General features: G+C 36.5%; 1 protein-coding gene across 1 annotated transcript; it reads right to left on the reverse strand.

Moving 5' to 3' along the window:
• szrd1 (SUZ RNA binding domain containing 1) lies at positions 1-6,034 on the reverse strand. The gene is made up of 4 exons (XM_042481455.2): positions 5,845-6,034; positions 4,504-4,553; positions 3,221-3,490; positions 1-2,163 (listed from the first exon to the last, which is right to left on the reverse strand). The coding sequence occupies exons 1-4, from the start codon at positions 5,890-5,892 to the stop codon at positions 2,052-2,054; spliced, it is 480 nt and encodes a 159-aa protein (XP_042337389.1). The 5' UTR covers positions 5,893-6,034; the 3' UTR covers positions 1-2,051.
• Between the last annotated feature and the right edge of the window lie 13,688 nt (positions 6,035-19,722).

A 19,722-nucleotide genomic window follows, 5' to 3' on the forward strand; every position in this document is an offset into this window, starting at 1 on the left:
TTAAACATTTTTTGCAAATCATTTTTATTAAATCAGTATTTACAGGCAGTTTGTGTTCTCACTCAGAGCTCAGCTAAACCCGTCTTGTCTCCTGCTCCGCTGCTCTAGTTCCTCAACTAAAATCTCTTACCAGTATTGTGATTCTCCCTCGCATATATTCTTGAAGTACTAGTAACAAAATTAACAACCAGGAAGCAAAGATGTGATACAGGAGGCACAAGCTGAATCCGACCATTACAAGTTTCTATTGATGATGTGCACCGCTGAATATGGCTTTATCGAGATCTCTTCTCTGTTTGGACAAATAAAGAACATCTATTGGGCACAATGGTTGTGGTAATAACAGGTGCGTCTCTGGTTTACATACAGCTGTGTCTCCATTTTCCATTTCAGCGGAGGGTTAGAACAATTGCTCGGGGTGATATTACCGTTTCTGACGCGATTGAAATGCCAACAGTCAGAGAAAAAAACAAAACTGGCATTCATTCATCTCAGGATGTAGACATCGCTTCAGTTACATTTCACTGAACAGCACTGTTTCTAACAAAGTGCCAACCCAAGCTTTAATACGGACATTTGCTGTTTGAGCAACCCGCTGGAAAAATACAATCTTAGTTCATTTCATTCATTCAGTCTCGTTCACTTGCACCTGAGTTCATACGTACTTGAACGCCACTTTTAGACAGGAAGAAACGAGCACGCCGCTGACGAGTTGGTGATATGATGGAGAGGCTAGTTAAGTACAGCAGTAAATTCATTCCCCCATGTCTGACTCTCCCTGGAGTTGCTGCTGACACCACCTTCAAATAATGACATCTGAATTAACTGTTGTATGTACAGGTTGATTTTACAACGGAATTTTGGTTCATTACGATTAAAATACTGCTCCGACATCGGTGCCATCTCGTACAAAAAAGGCAGAAAAGCTACTTAAAAACGGACTTGAATCCATCTTTTCATTTCTCTTTTTTTTGCCTTTACTTTTAAATAGAAATAAGGATGTGACAGTCCAAGGAAGACGGCTGAAAAGCGTAATTAAAAAAAACGACAAAAAGACAAATCTCAAACAGAACTTGCCAGGTATACAACTTGACACACGACCCTTACCCTCAGTTTTTAAAAACAAATGGCAAATTTACATATTGGGGGTGCACTGATAATGCATACAGCCCAGTTAGCGGGCAGGTACCAGTTAGTTTTAGTGGTGAGTTTACTGTCGGACATCTGACACCACAAGCTGCAGCCCACCACATGTTGTCTGAGTTTAAACTTTATGAAAAAAAAACCAAAACATAGTATGAGACTATTTTACCATAAAACAAACGTGAAAAATGTGAATGCTTCCCATTTCATAAAAACTGCAGATATTGTTAAGTTCACTTTAAAAAATCTTATTAAATACTGGTTTAATGAACAGGTCCTTGGTGATGTATGTATAATGTGAAGTATCTGTACTCTATAGATATCAGAGCATCCCTAGTATAGATAGAGACAAGCAGGAAGAACAAAAGATAAAAATTTAATGAGCCGACAACTGAAAATTAAAAACATGTATGTAAAAGGTTTGTAAGTGATGTCTGGTATTATTGCTGGGGATAAGCTGCTGCCCGAGTACCAGCTCATCTCATTTTGCTAAGCGCCCTTCACTTCTGCTCCTCTCTGCCGTCCTCTGCTTAAGTCTTTGCTTCTGCCTTGCAGGCTGAGACGGAGCCGCCGGGCACTGAAGGAGGACAGAGATGGAGGCGAGGGGCGTCTCTTAAAGGGATCATCACAGTGAGTCCAGAAGATGTCCATAATCACAGTGTCAAACAGACTGGAGTGGGGGAGAGAAGAGAGCACATTTCCATTTGACTTCCTCTGGGGGTTCCTTGCTCCCTGTCAGTTCCAAACCACTGCTGGTGGGCAGAGTGGGGCAGCAGTGCAGCTGTGCTCACAGCCCATCTGATATACTGGAACTGAAGGAAGGAAGTTTTAAGAACACAGTGCTGTCTTTGCTCTCTGGTGGCCCTTTATCTCTCTCCCCTCAATGGCTGGGTGGCCCCAGGGCCCACTTATCTGTGCTGTCGGAACCCATGGGTGCCGTCTGGGCCGGCTGGCTGCCGGACAGTGTGATTGTTTGATCGGGTGTCCTCGGAAGGCAATGTAGAGTTATTGCGCCCTGCTCTGGAAGGAAAAAAAAATGGAAATGGGAATGAATTAGTGACGGCAGCCTTATACACGAGCCAGCAGCCGGACAGAAATGACTCACGACTTGTTTCCAGTTAAAAAGTTTCAGCAGCGTTCTTGTTTTATTGAAATCTTTCTCCCAAACTATAACTATGGGATCCACGCATGATTTTAGTTACAGTGTTCTCTACAGGATCTAGCTTCAAAATAGCTAAAAATCATTATAATAATAATAATCAATCATTCTTTTGTTTTTCTTTGAATTGTGATATTGGCACAAATTCACCACTATCCAAATCCAACTGAACACAGTTTCAAACAACTTTATCTTATTCAGTCAACTATCTTACATAGTTAAAGCAAGTAACAGTCAATCAAGTTCTGACAAGCTGAGTTAGAAACCCTTCTATAATTATCAGACTCCGCCTCCTGTCAATCAAAACCCAGTCAAGCCAAAAGAAAGATGAAAGCAATGTGCTTCTGACAGCTAAAGTGAAACCAAAAGTAGCGCCAGTAGGGAAGTCAAAAAGGCTCCACACAGTCCTGCTGATGTGTGGATTCTGATAATTCATCTGCAATTCAACTGGAAAGTCTTGTTTTATAGCAGCCACTGCCTTCATTATTGTTCTGTTTGTCTGGTTGTGTTGCTACTGTTACATGCCTTCTTTCAGGTTTATTTATAGTGATTACATATTTCTCTTTGTTTTTTAAGAAACTGCTGCCACTGTACACTAAATGCAGCACAGATGAAATGAAAAACACTGTTTTGGAATCAGAGGAAAAGATGACACTGTGCTTTAGTGATAAGCACATTTCAATTCTCAACAACCAAACATGTTAATTACTGGAATAGAGGTGCATAGGGCTATCCTAAAATAATACCTATTTATTTGCTGACTCTCTCTCAACTGGATATACTTAGCTCTCAAAAAAATAAAACCATCTTCAGCACAACCTAGAATATATCAAATGCAAGCGCCCCTCAGCAAGGCCGTATTAGGGTGCGAGTAAAACAAGTAAAACCGTTTAGCTGTCAATATTTGCAGACTGTTACCTGTCTGTGCTGGGTTTATCCTGAGGCGTCTCCTCTGGGCAGGCGCTGCCCAGTATTCTCTTCCTGGCCTCGGCGTACTCTGCCTCACGCTGGGCCAGAGATTTGACCTGCGGTGTGGGCCTGTTCTGATTCAAGGAGGAGCCCAATGACCCATTACTTGCAGGCCGCTTCAGAATGCGGATCTGAGGTGGGGGTGCTGCTGGGAGGGAGTCGTCCTGTATCACCATGGTTGTCCTCAGTGGAGATCGTGATGTTATATTGCTGGACTCCCTAGAAACAGATCAACAGGACACAGTCGACCCCAAATTAGCGATAGACAGACAGGAAGGGGCCATGAGGTGAGGCAGGTAGTGCTGAGAAAAGCTAAGATGGAACATCAATGACAAAAAGACTTGTGCATAATGTTGGATTTTTGCAGATATCCAATCTCAATGTTTTCCAACTCATTCTGCCTGATTACCGATACTTATATATACACAGATTTTTGCAACTTAATTGCAGAAGAGCCTCAAGTCTCTCCTGTAGTGGAATTAATATTTTTTGTGATGGCTCACTGATGGCAGATTCAGACATTAAAGTACAATTTCTTTTCAAAATGTACACATTCACTTGGCAAAATAAGAAAACTACTTCAACTCAGTTTTTATGTAAGACATGCCTTAATTCTTCTATTTGAGTAACATTTTCAAACCAAGCTGGGAAATTCCTCCAGCTGTAACAGGATCGGATAATGCTCTCCCAAAGACAATAGCCACAACCAGGACAAATTTGACCTGTTTCCACTAATTTAAGTTGCATAATTAAAGCATGATCTCACTGGCCTGTCATATGTGCAGAAATGTTCATTTCAGTTAATATTTCATCTTAAAGCCTTTATCCCCCTATACCATTGACCTGCTGACATTATCATGCATCTCTAACATTTATTATTACTGATCCACTGTTCCCTGCTTATCATGTTACATACTTGTACAATCTCTGAACTGGTAGGATATGCTCGACCACCGAGCTCACTTAAAAAAATGAATGAATTAATTAAAGGACAACATAAGCGGATCAAATTTGTGCATCACTAGAAATAAATTGTCTCTTGGTAAATCCACTGTGTGGTGAGCTGGAGAGTGGCTCTTAATAATAACTTAAAAGTTATAGATTATGTCCAGTTGTGTACTTTTACAGATAGCCAAGACACATAGCAAAACAGCAAAGTTTTGAATGAAAAATAAAGCAAATAACTTTAAAAAAGTCACAAATTTGGGTTCTTCTACCTTCTAAGGCCTTACTTTTCTTTCTGGCTGATCCTTAGCTTCTCTTCTAACCGTTTTTCCATTTCCTGTAGGGGGAAAAACAATACAAACATGTTTTCATGTAAACAAACCACATGGTCCCATTGATTTGGGGGGTAGAAAGAAAAGTACGGCAGCAAGTCACAGACTGGATGGGAAGCAGGATTCAGTTACAAGCTATTTATACATGTTAGACAGCTGACAAGTCATAACACAAAGTGCTCCACTAGCTAACATTAGCCGGCTGATGTTGCCAGCGAAAACTGTTAATTTAAGGCTCGATGGTGTATTTCATACCGACTGATTGCACGATGATGTGTAAGAAAAGCTGCTGAGGTTCAACTTCTCAGAGCCATGTTCTTGACGTCACGAGTTAGCAATAGTCTGCCAAACTGCGGAGACGATGGCTAATTTTAGCTAAATGTTACCAACTTGCCAGTTTGGCGACATAACTAGCTCGTGCCCCGGCCAGCACTTAACAACATGGCCGAAATTGTTGTCCCATTACTGGCCTTGTCAACTATAGGAAATCACTTAGTGAGACAAACTGACCTTACAGTATGTAGAATTTAAACCAGTCTTTATAAAAATATGCTTAATTAAAGACAAAGTAACAGCTGTTATACACATTTTAAAAAATATGTCAAACGACCGATCTTGCTAAGTTACTTATCTTCACTTTGGCAGTAACATTTCGACATAACTGACTCCCAACGCGAGTCGTCCTCAGAATGGTTCGTTATTGCGTGTATCAGTGTTTAATAAGAGTTGATAGCGTTACAAAATATACTGTTACATTATGCCAAGTTGAATTCGACACAGGAATGGGTCATGGAAAGGTCTTTAGTCTCATGAGAGCTGTGTTTATTTGTCACTAAAGTAACCTAAACCGACATTGATTTCATTTTCGTGTTAGCCATGCAATGAATAGCTAGCTTAGCATTAGCTAACGTCAACCTAAGCGTCTAACCAGGAACTCTAAATTCATGGGTTTAGCTCGCGTCGTGTTGCTATATTCGTTAGCTGGTCTCCGTTAGCCAAAAATCAGACGCACTGACGTTATCTCATATGAAATTAGTTAAAATTAGCAAACATACATTGGCTAGTTAGTTGGCTAAGTCCAGGTTAAGCCCGTCTCGTTCGCTAGCAAGCTACTTGACGTTAGCTAGCCAAGTTTCTCAAAGCTAACGTTAGCATTAGCCACATTGTTGGCCCGTGGGAGTCGCTGACATAAGGCAACGTTGTGAGAACTTCTAAAAGCAACCCGGTGGATATAAAGACTCTATCAAATTGATATTCGCGTTTGGCTGAAGGTAAGTTGAGCCTTTTATTATTTACCCCACTATCAGCAGCTTCCTCCCAACTTTCAGCGACCTCCTCATCCATGTTTCATTTTGCTCAGACACGCTGTGGAGTTGGACGTCCTGGTCTGCTTCAGACCCGCCTCTCGGCTGTTCTCAGGCTTTGACATCACACTGACGGATTTCCCCACCGCATGATACCCCTCTGCACCGCTCTGCACCGCTCCGCACAGCTGACCAGAAACGGGCCCTAAGTGGCTAACCACATTTCAGCAGAGTCACAGTAAACAAGGAACAAATCGTAAACATGCTACAGGTTTGTGAACTGTGATTAACCCAGTGACTGTTTCCTTATTTGCTCTACCCCCCCATATTTCTGAAAACCTCATAACTGTGACACTCAAAATTGTGATACAGAGCGTAATGTAAACAACAAAAAAAACATATTGTCTATCAATTAAGATTATCTAACTTCATGTCTGATTAATTTCTATAATTGTAGTTCTCATTGCACAGATTCTGGTGTGACAGAACACACGATCTCAAATGAGTAAGGGACTGTAGTCATAGTATGTTAAAAAAAAAAAGAAAGAAAGTAATATTAAAGCGTCGAAAAAAGTCATAGTATAGCACTATTTCAAAAAATTAAAAAGTGATAGTATAACATGTCGGGAAAAAAAGTATAGCATGTTGAAACCATATATTATAGCAATATTTTAGCATGTAAAATAAAAAAGTAATAGTATAGCATGTCGAATAAACAAGAAAATGTCATAGTATTGTATATTGAAAACAGTCATAGTGTATCATGTTGAAAAAAAATGGTAAAATGTCATAGTACAGCATGTTGAAAAATGTCATAGTATAGTGTTTTAGGGGAAAAAACCCAACCCTCATAGTAACAAGTCCAAGAAATTGAAAAAAAGTCATAGTACAGTATGTCAAAACAAGTCACAGTATAAAATGTAAAAAAAAAAATAAATCATACTATAGCATTTTGAAGAAAACTAAAAAAAGAATATCACATTATTGCATATAGAGAAAAAAACAGAAAAAAGTTATAGTGTAACATGTTAAAAAAAGTATTATAAGTTGATGAAACTGTAGAAAAGTCACAGTGTAGCATGTTGGAAAAGAATGGCATAGTATAGTGTGTCAAGAAAACAGAAGAAGTCAGTATAGCCTTAGAAGAAAAAAAAACATGGTATTTTTTGTTGAAAAATATTCATAGTGTAGAGTGTCAGAGGAATTGAAAAAATATGTAATTATGTAGCATGTTGACAAAAATGGCATAGTACAGTGTTATGAAAAATAATTTGAGTTAATATTTTTTTTAGTCACAGTATAGAATGTCAAAAGACTGAGGAAAGTCATAGTCTAGCATGTCGAAGAAAAAAAAATTATGGTACTATATGTATTATGCTCCAGGCACTAGAGTAACTATATCTGGGACTGGAGACTGCAGGACATTACATCTAAATACTCATCACACACACACAGTTTTTCCTTTGTTATATACAGGAGATTCTGAGTGCTGTTTTGAGTTGTATTTCATTTTTACAAAGCAATTCACGACAGCCAGGTTTTTATTTCCACATATGATTTCATTCGAGAAGATTAACAGATCTTGTTTTAAAGAGCCCTCTTTTTGTTATATTTCTTTCTTTGATTTAAACAGCACTGAAAAGCCCCTTACTTTGTAGCTTTGCCTCACACCAAGTCATGGTATGAAAAAAAAATTAAAAAACTCAATACAAATGTCCTTGTATACCATGTTGAAAACATATCATAGTATTGCACATTTAAGAAAGTCAAGGTATATGTCAATAAAACTGAAATTTATTCATAATACATCATGTTGAAAAACTAACAAAAGACTGCCAAAGCATACCAAGTCATAAAAGAGTGAAAAAAGGTTCAAAGTGTTGAAAAAAGACTGAAAATGTCATAGTATGGTGTATTGAAAAAAACTCAAGAAAATATCATAATATAGAATGTTTAAAAAAGACAAAGTATAATGTGTTAAAAAAGTCATAGTATAGTAAAGTTTGTCAAGAAATGTCATATACTGTATATATATATATATATATGTATATATTATATATGCTTTGGTCTTGGTCTTGACTCTGGCTCTGGCTCTGCCCCTTACATTCTTGGTCTTGTTTCGATCTCTTCACTCTCTGGTCACAGTCAAGTCTTGGTCTCAGTTAGTATGGTCTTGACTACAACACACTAATGTTTTGAAAAGAAACTGAATAAAGTCATAGTATAGCTTGTGGAAAAAGTCATTGTATAGTCCAAAAAATGGGAAAAAATGTCATACTATAACATGGCGAAGAGACAATTTAGACAGCTGTCCCCTTTTTAATGAACATGCAATACAATAAACTCCCACACTAGCAAGTGTTAGCAAGTTAAAAAAGAATAAGCAGGAGCAGGATCTTAGACAATTATATTTAATGGCCTTAATGGTGGTAATGCCACCGCTCCGTCCACAGGGTGGCCCCACAATCAACAAAATCCAAAGCCGTTAACTCACCTCCTCATCTATATACTACTTGAGTTTTTTTGTATATCTTTTTACACTGGTTTATATTTGTACACTGATTTAGCTTCTACTCCAAACCATTCCACAAATTCACCCCACAGATTGATATGCACTTACTCTTCAATGTCATACAAAGACTGAGTTTTTTTTTTTTTTTAAATTAGGCTCTCCTCTCAAATGATAACTGCCCTCTCTCTCTGATTTTTTTGGATATTTTTTTGGATAGAAGTTATTTCTTGTCTTGAACATTGTCTGTGCAGTCTTAAATTTGACCAGATCCCTAAATTTCAAGGTTTGTGATTTTATAAACAGTGAGTTTGTGTGTTCTTGATATACATCGTTTACTATCCCCATGGCTTTTTTTTTTTTCCTAGTATGCATAATGGCTGTAGTACTGAAGCCCCAAGGAGAAAGTGGTTTCTGGTGGTCCATCTTCTAAGTTAAAAAAAAAAAAGTTTTTTCATGTGTGAAATAAAGTGAAGAAAAAAATGGTGAGAATTTTCTTTTTCTTTTCTTTGGCTAGAAAAAAAGATTTATTTATTTATGAGATTTTTTTTCTTTTTTTGGTGCTTAAAAATCATCCAAAATGTCATATTATAGTATGGGTTTCAAAAATCATCAAAGACGTCATAGTATAGTATGGCGAAAAATGTCTAACTATGGCGTTCAAAAAACAGCTGAAAACCACATAGTACAGCATGTCGGGATACATCATAGTAGAATGTTGAAAAAACATCAAAATATAGCATGCAATGGCATTTTGGTCAATTTTTGGACCACATACTTATACTATGGCATTTTGATCACTTTTGGGACCACATACAATATTTCTAAAAATGTCAAAATATGACATGTCCAAAAACAGCTGAAAACCATCATAAAATAGCATGTGGAGACAAGTTATAGTGTAGAATGCTGAAATAAGGTCCAAAAACATCACAATATAGCATGTCGAAAAAAGGAATGAAAACGTCATAGTATAGTATGTCGAAAAATGTCAAAATATGACATATCCAAAAAACAGCTGAAAACCACACTGTATAGCATGTTGAGATAGGTCAAAGTATAGAATGTCGACCAAATGTCCAAAAACAACATAATATAACATATTGAAAAAATGACGGAAATCGCCATACTATAGTATAGCAAAAAATGTCAAAATATGACATGTCCAAAACCACATAAAATAGCATGTAGAGACATGTCACAGTATATAATGTTGAACAAACGTCCAAAAACATCATAATAAAGCATTTCGAAAAAAACCCCACTGAAAACGCCATACAATAGTATGGCGAAAAATATCAAAATATAACATGTTTTAAAAACAGCTGAAAACCACAAAAGATAGCATGTCGAGACATGTCATAGTATAGAATGATGAAAAAACGTCACAAAACATCATAATCACAGTCCATTCCAGGCGCTCCCCACTAAAACAGCTGTAAAGGTCGCAGGAAAAGCTACTTTGGTCCACGCCAGCCATTCCAAACTTGTCCCACAACCATACAATGACACAGGGCCCTCCATTTCCCTTACAAATACATTGGCTAGAGCAAATTAAAGTCATCGCAATGCATTGAGGATTTGTCAGGAGTGTAAGCTGACCGTATTGGCATACTGTTTGAGGACTCCAACAAAACAACGCAATGAGCGAGGGGGGACAATGGCGCCCTCCTCCTACATGTAGCGTGCCAAGCTACCACCTAAGTGACGGCAGTAGACAACTGTGTCACCAGTGAGGGATCAGCGATTGAACCCAGATCCTCCAGTCGTCTCAGATGCTCTGTATCCTTCATGTTCCTCTTGCACTAATTATAGTGTTTCCTTCTCAATTTTACACAACAGTTACACATCCGATTCTCATAACGACACAGCCTCAACCCAGAATGCTTCATTATTCCTTGTGTCACCCAATTCTTTTTTTAACTAAAAAAAACCCTGATAACAGACACTCCATATTTGTTCCCTTCTTCTAAATACATTCCACTTTTTTATTATCATGAAAAACCTGATGAAGACTTTGATGCTTGAGTTTAAATAGTAATTTCCTCATACTTTCTTATCGACATCTGCATGTCTATGTTCTACAAAAACAGCTAATACTAATTTCTAGTGGTCATTTCATGAAGTGTTTGCTTAAACATGTAAATGTGTGCTCTTAATGATACAGTGATAAGTTTTGTTGACAAGTTATGGCCAGAGTATGGACACGGGGAATTGTAGAGACCATAAATGTTCTTTACCTGAAATATTCCATCACCTTATATTTACCTTATACATTTACCTTAATCATCTTATAATAACTTCTGATTTGACCTGGAGTTAATTCATATGAACTTGTGATATCGATCTGACCAACTGTCCTTGAAGTTTCATTTGTGTGTGAGAAAATTTGATGTTGCAGGGAAGAGGAGACAAACATTCCTCGTGCCAGTACACCTTATCTCAGTGGAGGAAAACTCCCTTATTTTCCTAACACTGTGTTTGCAATTATAAATATGTGACTGAATGTGATCTTCTTGGTTAGACTCATTCAGTGCACTCTAGGTGAAATAGACTCTGTTAAAACCGTTCTCTTTTTTCATTCTCTTTTATTACTTCAGCAAAATATACAAAACACAGCTGATTTGATTTCATCATTTATTTGTTCACTTCTCTGAATGGAAAAATTGTAATTTCCACTACAATAACATGTCAGCAAAACAAGTGAAAAACACAAGGTATAGCATGTCGAGACACGTCATAGTATAGAATGATGAAAAAACGTCCAAAGACATAATATAGCATGTCGAAAAAACGTCCAAAGACATTGTAATATTGCATATCAAAAATGACAGAAAGAAAAAACAAGCCATACTATAAACTGCCCCAATGTGCTGTGCTATGACTTTTTCAGTGTTTGGAGCGACCACTTTTTTCACCATTTTTCCCTGTGCTATAGTATGGCTTTTTCCGTCATACTGTGCTTTGGCTTAAAACACCCAAAATATTGACTTTTTGAATTGTTTTTCAAACAGGCTATACTCTATACTGCCTCAACATGCTGTACAATGACTTCTTTTAACATTTAGAGTGATCACTTTTTTGAACAGATGACAAGACTGAACTGGAATTGAACCCAAATGCACGACAAGTCTTTCACAAAAGCAGAAGCAAAACTCAAAATCACTCCGAAGAGGAAAAGTAACAACAGAAAATCTCTCAGAAGAGGTAACAAAGTATCAACAGAAAATCACTCGAATGAGGTGCATAAAAAAACTAGAGTTCACAAAGTATCAAATGAAAATAGGTTTCAAACCTGAACAACGCAATAAAGCAAGGAACAACAAAAACTGGACTTGGGCATAAACAAAGCACTGGTTCACTGGCAGATGAGACCAGACGAACTGGCACAGGACAAAGGGAGACGCTGACTATATAGACACAAGGTAAGGGGAAACAGGTGGAGACAATCAGGGCGGGGCCGACAATCACATTGGCGGGAAAAAACACAAAGAGGGGAATTAGGTGACCTGAAAGGAGAGGAGAGTTAGGATTTCAAAATAAATCAGGAAATCACAAGACAACATAGACACAAGACAAAAAAACAGCTTAATTTCCTGGACATGACAACAGACTATAGTAGTAACGGCCTCAACATGATGTATTATGACTTTTTTAACATTTGGAACAACAATTTTTTTGACCATTTTCCCTGTACTATAGTAGGACTTTTTTCACCATACTGTACTTTGGCTTAAAACACCCAAAATATTGACTTTTTGGACTAGTTTTTGAACAGACTATAGTATAAAAAGCCTCAACATGCTGTACAATGACTTTTTTTAACATTTGGAGCGATCACTTTTTTGACCATTTTCCCTGTACTATAGTATGGCTTTTTTTGTCATATTGTACTTTGGCTTAAATTGCTCCAAATACTGACTTTTTGGACTGTTTTGTCAACAGGCTATACTCTAAACTGCCTTAACATGCTATACTTTGACTATTTTTAACATTTGGAGCAATAACGTTTTTGACCATTTTTCCCTGTGCTATAGTATGGCTTTTTTCGCCATACTGTGCTTTGGCTTAAAACACCCAAAATATTGACTTTTTGGACTGTTTTTTGAACAGACTATAGTATAAAAAGCCTCAACATGCTGTACAATGACTTTTTTCAGCTGTTGGAGCGATCACTTTTTTGACCAATTTTCCCTGTACTATAGTATGGCTTTTGTCGCCATACTGTACTTTGGCTAAAAACGCTCCAAATATTGACATTTTGGACTGTTTTTTCAACAAGCCATACTCTAAACTGCCCCAACATGTTGGACTATGACTTTTTTTCAGCATTTGGAGCAGCAATTTTTTTGACCATTTTCCCTGTGCTATAGTATGGCTTTTTTCACCATATTGTTCTTTGTCTGAAAATGCCCAAAATATTGACTTTTTGGACTGTTTTTTGAGCAGACTATAGTATAAACAGCCTCAACATGCTGTACAATGACTTTTTTCAGCTGTTGGAGCGATCACTTTTTTGACCATTTTTACCTGTACTATAGTATGGCTTTTGTCACCATATTGTACTTTGGCTAAAAACGCTCCAAATCTTGACATTTTGGACTGTTTTTTCAACAAGCCATACTCTAAACTGCCCCAACATGTTGGACTATGACTTTTTTTCAGCATTTGGAGCAACAATTTCTTTTTGACCATTTTTCCGTGTGCTATAGTATGGCTTTTTTCACCATACTCTACTTTGGCTTAAAACACACCAAATATTGACGTTTTAGACTGTTTTTTAAACAGACTATACTATAAACTGCCTTAACATGCTATACTATGACTATTTTTAACATTTGGAGTAACAGTTTTTCTGAACATTTTTCCCTGTGCTATAGTATGACTTTTTTCGCAATACTGAAGTTCAGCTTAAATTGCTCCAAATATTGACTTTTTGGACTGTTTTGTCAACAGGCTATACTATAAACTGCCTTAACATGCTATACTATGACTATTTTTAACATTTGGAGTAACAATTATTTTGACCATTTTTCCCTGTACTATAGTATGACTTTTTTCGCCATACTGTTCTTTGTCTGAAAATGCCCAAAATAATGACTTTTTGGACCGTTTATTTCACCTGGCTGTAGTATAAACTGCCCCACCGTGCTGTACTATGACTTTTTCCAGCATTTGGAGGAATCACTTTGACCATTTTTACCTGTGCTATAGTATGGCTTTTTTCGTCATATTGTACTTTGGCTTAAAACACTCCAAATATTGACGTTTTGGACTGTTTTGTCAACAGGCTATACTGTAAACTGCCTTAACATGCTATACTATGACTATTTTTAACATTTGGAGTAACAATTATTTTGATAATTTTTCCCTGTACTATAGTATGACTTTTTTCGCCATACTGTACTTTGGCTAAAAACGCTCCAAATATTGACATTTTGGACTGTTTTTTCAACAAGCCATACTCTAAACTGCCCCAACATGTTGGACTATGACTTTTTTTCAGCATTTGGAGCAGCAATTTTTTTGACCATTTTCTCTGTGCTATAGTAAGGCTTTTTTCACCATATTGCTCTTTGTCTGAAAATGCCCAAAATATTGACTTTTTGGACTGTTTTTTGAGCAGACTATAGTATAAACAGCCTCAACATGCTGTACTATGACTTTTTTCAGCTGTTGGCGCGATCACTTTTTTGACCAATTTTCCCTGTGCTATAGTAAGGCTTTTTTCGTCATACTGTACTTTGGCTTAAAACGCCAAAAAAACTGACTTTTTGGAACATTATTTCAAAGGGCTATACTCTAAACTGCCTCAACATGCTGTACTATGACTTTTTTAGCATTTGGAACGATCACTTTTTTGACCATTTTTACCTGTGCTATAGTAAGGCTTTTTTCGTCATACTGTACTTTGGCTTAAATTGCTCCAAATATTGACTTTTTGGACTGTTTTGTCAACAGGCTATACTATAAACTGCCTTAACATGCTATACTATGACTATTTTTAACATTTGGAGTAACAATTATTTTGATCATTTTTCCTTGTACTATAGTATGACTTTTTTCGCCATACTGAAGTTTGGCTTAAAACGCCCAAAATATTGACTTTTTGGACCATTTATTTCACCAGGCTGAAGTATAAACTGCCTCAACGTGCTGTACTATGACTTTTTTCAGCATTTGGAGGAATCACTTTTTTGACCATTTGTACCTGTGCTATTGTATGGCTATTTTTACAATACTGTACTTTGGCTTAAATTGCTCCAAATATTGACTTTTTGGACTGTTTTGTCAACAGGCTATACTATAAACTGCCTTAACATGCTATACTATGACTATTTTTAACATTTGGAGTAACAGTTTTTCTGAACATTTTTCCCTGTGCTATAGTATAACTTTTTTTGCAATACTGAAGTTCAGCTTAAAACACCCAAAATATTGACTTTTTGGACTAGTTTTTGAACAGACTATAGTATAAACAGCCTCAACATGCTGTACAATGACTTTTTTCAGCTGTTGGAGCGATCACTTTTTTGACCAGTTTTCCCTGTACTATAGTATGGCTTTTGTCACCATATTGTACTTTGGCTAAAAACGCTCCAAATCTTGACATTTTGGACTGTTTTTTCAACAAGCCATACTCTAAACTGCCCCAACATGTTGGACTATGACTTTTTTTCAGCATTTGGAGCAACAATTTCTTTTTGACCATTTTTCCGTGTGCTATAGTATGGCTTTTTTCACCATACTCTACTTTGGCTTAAAACACACCAAATATTGACGTTTTAGACTGTTTTTTAAACAGACTATACTATAAACTGCCTTAACATGCTATACTATGACTATTTTTAACATTTGGAGTAACAGTTTTTCTGAACATTTTTCCCTGTGCTATAGTATGACTTTTTTCGCAATACTGAAGTTCAGCTTAAAACGCCCAAAATATTGACTTTTTGGACCGTTTTTTCAACAGGCTATACTATAAACTGCCTTAACATGCTATACTATGACTATTTTTAACATTTGGAGTAACAATTTTTTTTGACCAATTTTCCCTGTGGCTTTTTTCGCCATACCCTACTTTGGCTTAAAACACCCAAAATATTGACTTTTTGGACTGTTTTTTGAGCAGACTATAGTATAAACAGCCTCAACATGCTGTACAATGACTTTTTTTAGCATTTGGAACGATCACTTTTTTGACCATTTTTACCTGTGCTATAGTATGGCTTTTTTCGTCATACTGTAATTTGGCTTAAAACGCTCCAAATACTGATGTTTTGGACTGTTTTTTAAACAGACTATACTATAAACTGCCTTAACATGCTATACTATGACTATTTTTAACATTTGGAGTAACAGTTTTTCTGAACATTTTCCCCTGTGCTATAGTATAACTTTTTTTGCAATACTGAAGTTCAGCTTAAAACACCCAAAATATTGACTTTTTGGACTAGTTTTTGAACAGACTATAGTATAAACAGCCTCAACATGCTGTACAATGACTTTTTTCAGCTGTTGGAGCGATCACTTTTTTGATCAATTTTCCCTGTACTATAGTATGGCTTTTGTCACCATATTGTACTTTGGCTAAAAATGCTCCAAATCTTGACATTTTGGACTGTTTTTTCAACAAGCCATACTCTAAACTGCCCCAACATGTTGGACTATGACTTTTTTTCAGCATTTGGAGCAACAATTTTTTTTGACCATTTTTCCCTGTGCTATAGTATGGCTTTTTTCACCATACTCTACTTTGGCTTAAAACACACCAAATATTGACGTTTTAGACTGTTTTTTAAACAGACTATACTATAAACTGCCTTAACATGCTATACTATGACTATTTTTAACATTTGGAGTAACAGTTTTTCTGAACATTTTTCCCTGTGCTATAGTATGACTTTTTTCGCAATACTGAAGTTCAGCTTAAAACGCCCAAAATATTGACTTTTTGGACCGTTTTTTCAACAGGCTATACTATAAACTGCCTTAACATGCTATACTATGACTATTTCTAACATGTGGAGTAACAGTTTTTTTTTACCATTTTTCCCTGTACTATAGTATGACTTTTTTCGCCATACTGTTCTTTGTCTGAAAATGCCCAAAATAATGACTTTTTGGACCGTTTATTTCACCTGGCTGTAGTATAAACTGCCCCACCGTGCTGTACTATGACTTTTTCCAGCATTTGGAGGAATCACTTTGACCATTTTTACCTGTGCTATAGTATGGCTTTTTTCGTCATATTGTACTTTGGCTTAAAACACTCCAAATATTGACGTTTTGGACTGTTTTGTCAACAGGCTATACTGTAAACTGCCTTAACCCTCTATGGTACGCACTATGATCCCAGTTGGTAAAAAAATGTTTGGGGTGTTTTTTTGTCTTAAAATAGACCAAGTAAACATAATTAAGAGACATTTTCAAAAATATTATTTTTTTAGTAGTTTTAGGGTTCGTTGCCATATGGCAACACCGTACCATAATGGAAAGTAATGAAAACATGAGTTTTGTTTAAAATTGTATGTAACATTTATTTTAAAACTCATGTTATAGTATAAACAATCCCCAGTAGCCTGAACAGGGTTAGGGTCAAGATGTTACCCATTTTACACTCTCTTACTGGTAATACCTGTCACTTCACTTTCATCCTCACTGTCCTCCCTCTCCTCACTGTCTCCATTGCCCTCACTGTCTCTGTCCTCACTGTCCCCACTGTCCTCATTCTCTGGCTCATAATCTTCATCGGTCTCACTGTCTTCATCACTCTCACTCTGTGTTTCCAGCAGCTCATTTTCCTCGTCACTGAATTCTTTGTCATCTTCACTATCATCTAGTGGGAGGGCTAGTTCAGCCTTTTTCCGCGATGTACCATAAAAAAAATTTGCATTCATTCTGTAAATGGAAGAAAGATGTGTCAAATATCATCATATGCAATGTGGAAAGGACTCACAAAGTGCATTATTATAGTTTATAGACTATAGAAGATCAGTGTACACCAATGCAATTGCAAAGTAGGCCTATATACAAAATGTTATCAACATGCCAGGCTAGCAATCCATAATGGTACGGTGTTGCCATATGGCAACGTACACATTTTTAACATTTTCTATTATTTATTGATCGACTACAGTGCAAGAAACTACATGATAATGAACTTAACTAACCTATTGTTGAGTGTATATTTTTTTTCCCATTGAAAAACTTCAAAAAAACACTTTTTTTGTTGAATTTTTAGGCGTCAAATGGTGAGGCTCCTCCCGTCCATGATGTCTGCAGAAAAGGGTTTCAAAATGGCCTATAGAAAGTAATGTGACAAATTTAAACACTGCAATTGGTTTACTTAGAACCCCACCTCTTTTTTAATGCATTGCATCATAACTTTGAATGTATTATCTGTGTGTAGAAGGCTTAAAATGGGGTTGTTGCCATGTGGCAACGCTGTACCATAGAGGGTGCTATACTATGACTATTTTTAACATTTGGAGTAACAATTATTTTGATAATTTTTCCCTGTACTATAGTATGACTTTTTTCGCCATACTGTACTTTGGCTTAAAACGCCCAAAATCTTGACATTTTGGACTGTTTTTTCAACAAGCCATACTCTAAACTGCCCCAACATGTTGGACTATGACTTTTTTCTGCATTTGGAACAACAATTTTTTTGACCATTTTTACCTGTACTATAGCATGACTTTTTTCACCATACTCTACTTTGGCTTAAAACGCTCCAAATATTGACGTTTTGGACTGTTTTTTGAACAGACCATAGTATAAACAGCCTCAACATGCTGTACTATGACTATTTTTAACATTTGGAGTAACAATTTTTCTGAACATTTTTCCCTGTGCTATAGTATGACTTTTTTCGCAATACTGAAGTTCAGCTTAAAACACCCAAAATATTGACTTTTTGGACCGTTTTTTCAACAGGCTATACTCTAAACTGCCTCAACATGCTGTACAATGACTTTTTTCAGCTGTTGGAGCGATCACTTTTTTGACCAGTTTTCCCTGTACTATAGTATGGCTTTTGTCAACATATTGTACTTTGGCTAAAAACGCTCCAAATCTTGACATTTTGGACTGTTTTTTCAACAAGCCATACTCTAAACTGCCCCAACATGTTGGACTATGACTTTTTTTCAGCATTTGGAGCAACAATTTTTTTGACCATTTTTCCGTGTGCTATAGTAAGGCTTTTTTCACCATACTCTACTTTGGCTTAAAACACACCAAATATTACGTTTTGGACTGTTTTTTAAACAGACTATACTATGAACAGCCTCAACATGCTATACTATGACTATTTTTAACATTTGGAGTAACAGTTTTTCTGAACATTTTTCCCTGTGCTATAGTATGACTTTTTTTCGCAATACTGAAGTTCAGCTTAAAACACCCAAAATATTGACTTTTTGGACTGTTTTGTCAACAGGCTATACTATAAACTGCCTTAACATGCTATACTATGACTATTTCTAACATGTGGAGTAACAATTTTTTTTGACCATTTTTCCCTGTACTATAGTATGACTTTTTTCGCCATACTGTTCTTTGTCTGAAAATGCCCAAAATAATGACTTTTTGGACCGTTTATTTCACCAGGCTGTAGTATAAACTGCCCCACCGTGCTGTACTATGACTTTTTCCAACATTTGGAGGAATCACTTTGACCATTTTTACCTGTGCTATAGTAAGGCTTTTTTCGTCATACTGTACTTTGGCTTAAATTGCTCCAAATATTGACGTTTTGGACTGTTTTGTCAACAGGCTATACTGTAAACTGCCTTAACATGCTATACTATGACTATTTTTAACATTTGGAGTAACAATTATTTTGATAATTTTTCCCTGTACTATAGTATGACTTTTTTTGCCATACTGTACTTTGGCTTAAAACGCCCAAAATATTGACAGTTTGGACTGTTTTTTCAACAAGCCATACTCTAAACTGCCCCAACATGTTGGACTATGACTTTTTTTCAGCATTTGGAGCAGCAATTTTTTTGACCATTTTCTCTGTGCTATAGTATGGCTTTTTTCGCTATACTGTTCTGTGTCTTAAAATGCCCAAAATAATGACTTTTTGGACTGTTTATTTCACCAGGCTGTAGTATAAACTGCCCCAGCGTGCTGTACTATGACTTTTTCCAGCATTTGGAGGAATCACTTTTTTGACCAATTTTCCCTGTACTATAGTATGGCTTTTTCATCATACTGTACTTTGGCTTAAATTGCTCCGAATACTGACATCTTGGACTGTTTTTTTCAACAGGCTATACAATAAACTACCTTTACATGCTGTATTATGACTTTTTCAGCATTAAGAGCGACAAAGTAAAACACAGA

This window comes from Plectropomus leopardus, chromosome 9, assembly GCF_026936395.1.
Source record: "Plectropomus leopardus strain MGB_pleo_1.0 chromosome 9, ASM2693639v1, whole genome shotgun sequence".
Lineage (NCBI taxonomy): Eukaryota > Metazoa > Chordata > Actinopteri > Perciformes > Serranidae > Plectropomus > Plectropomus leopardus.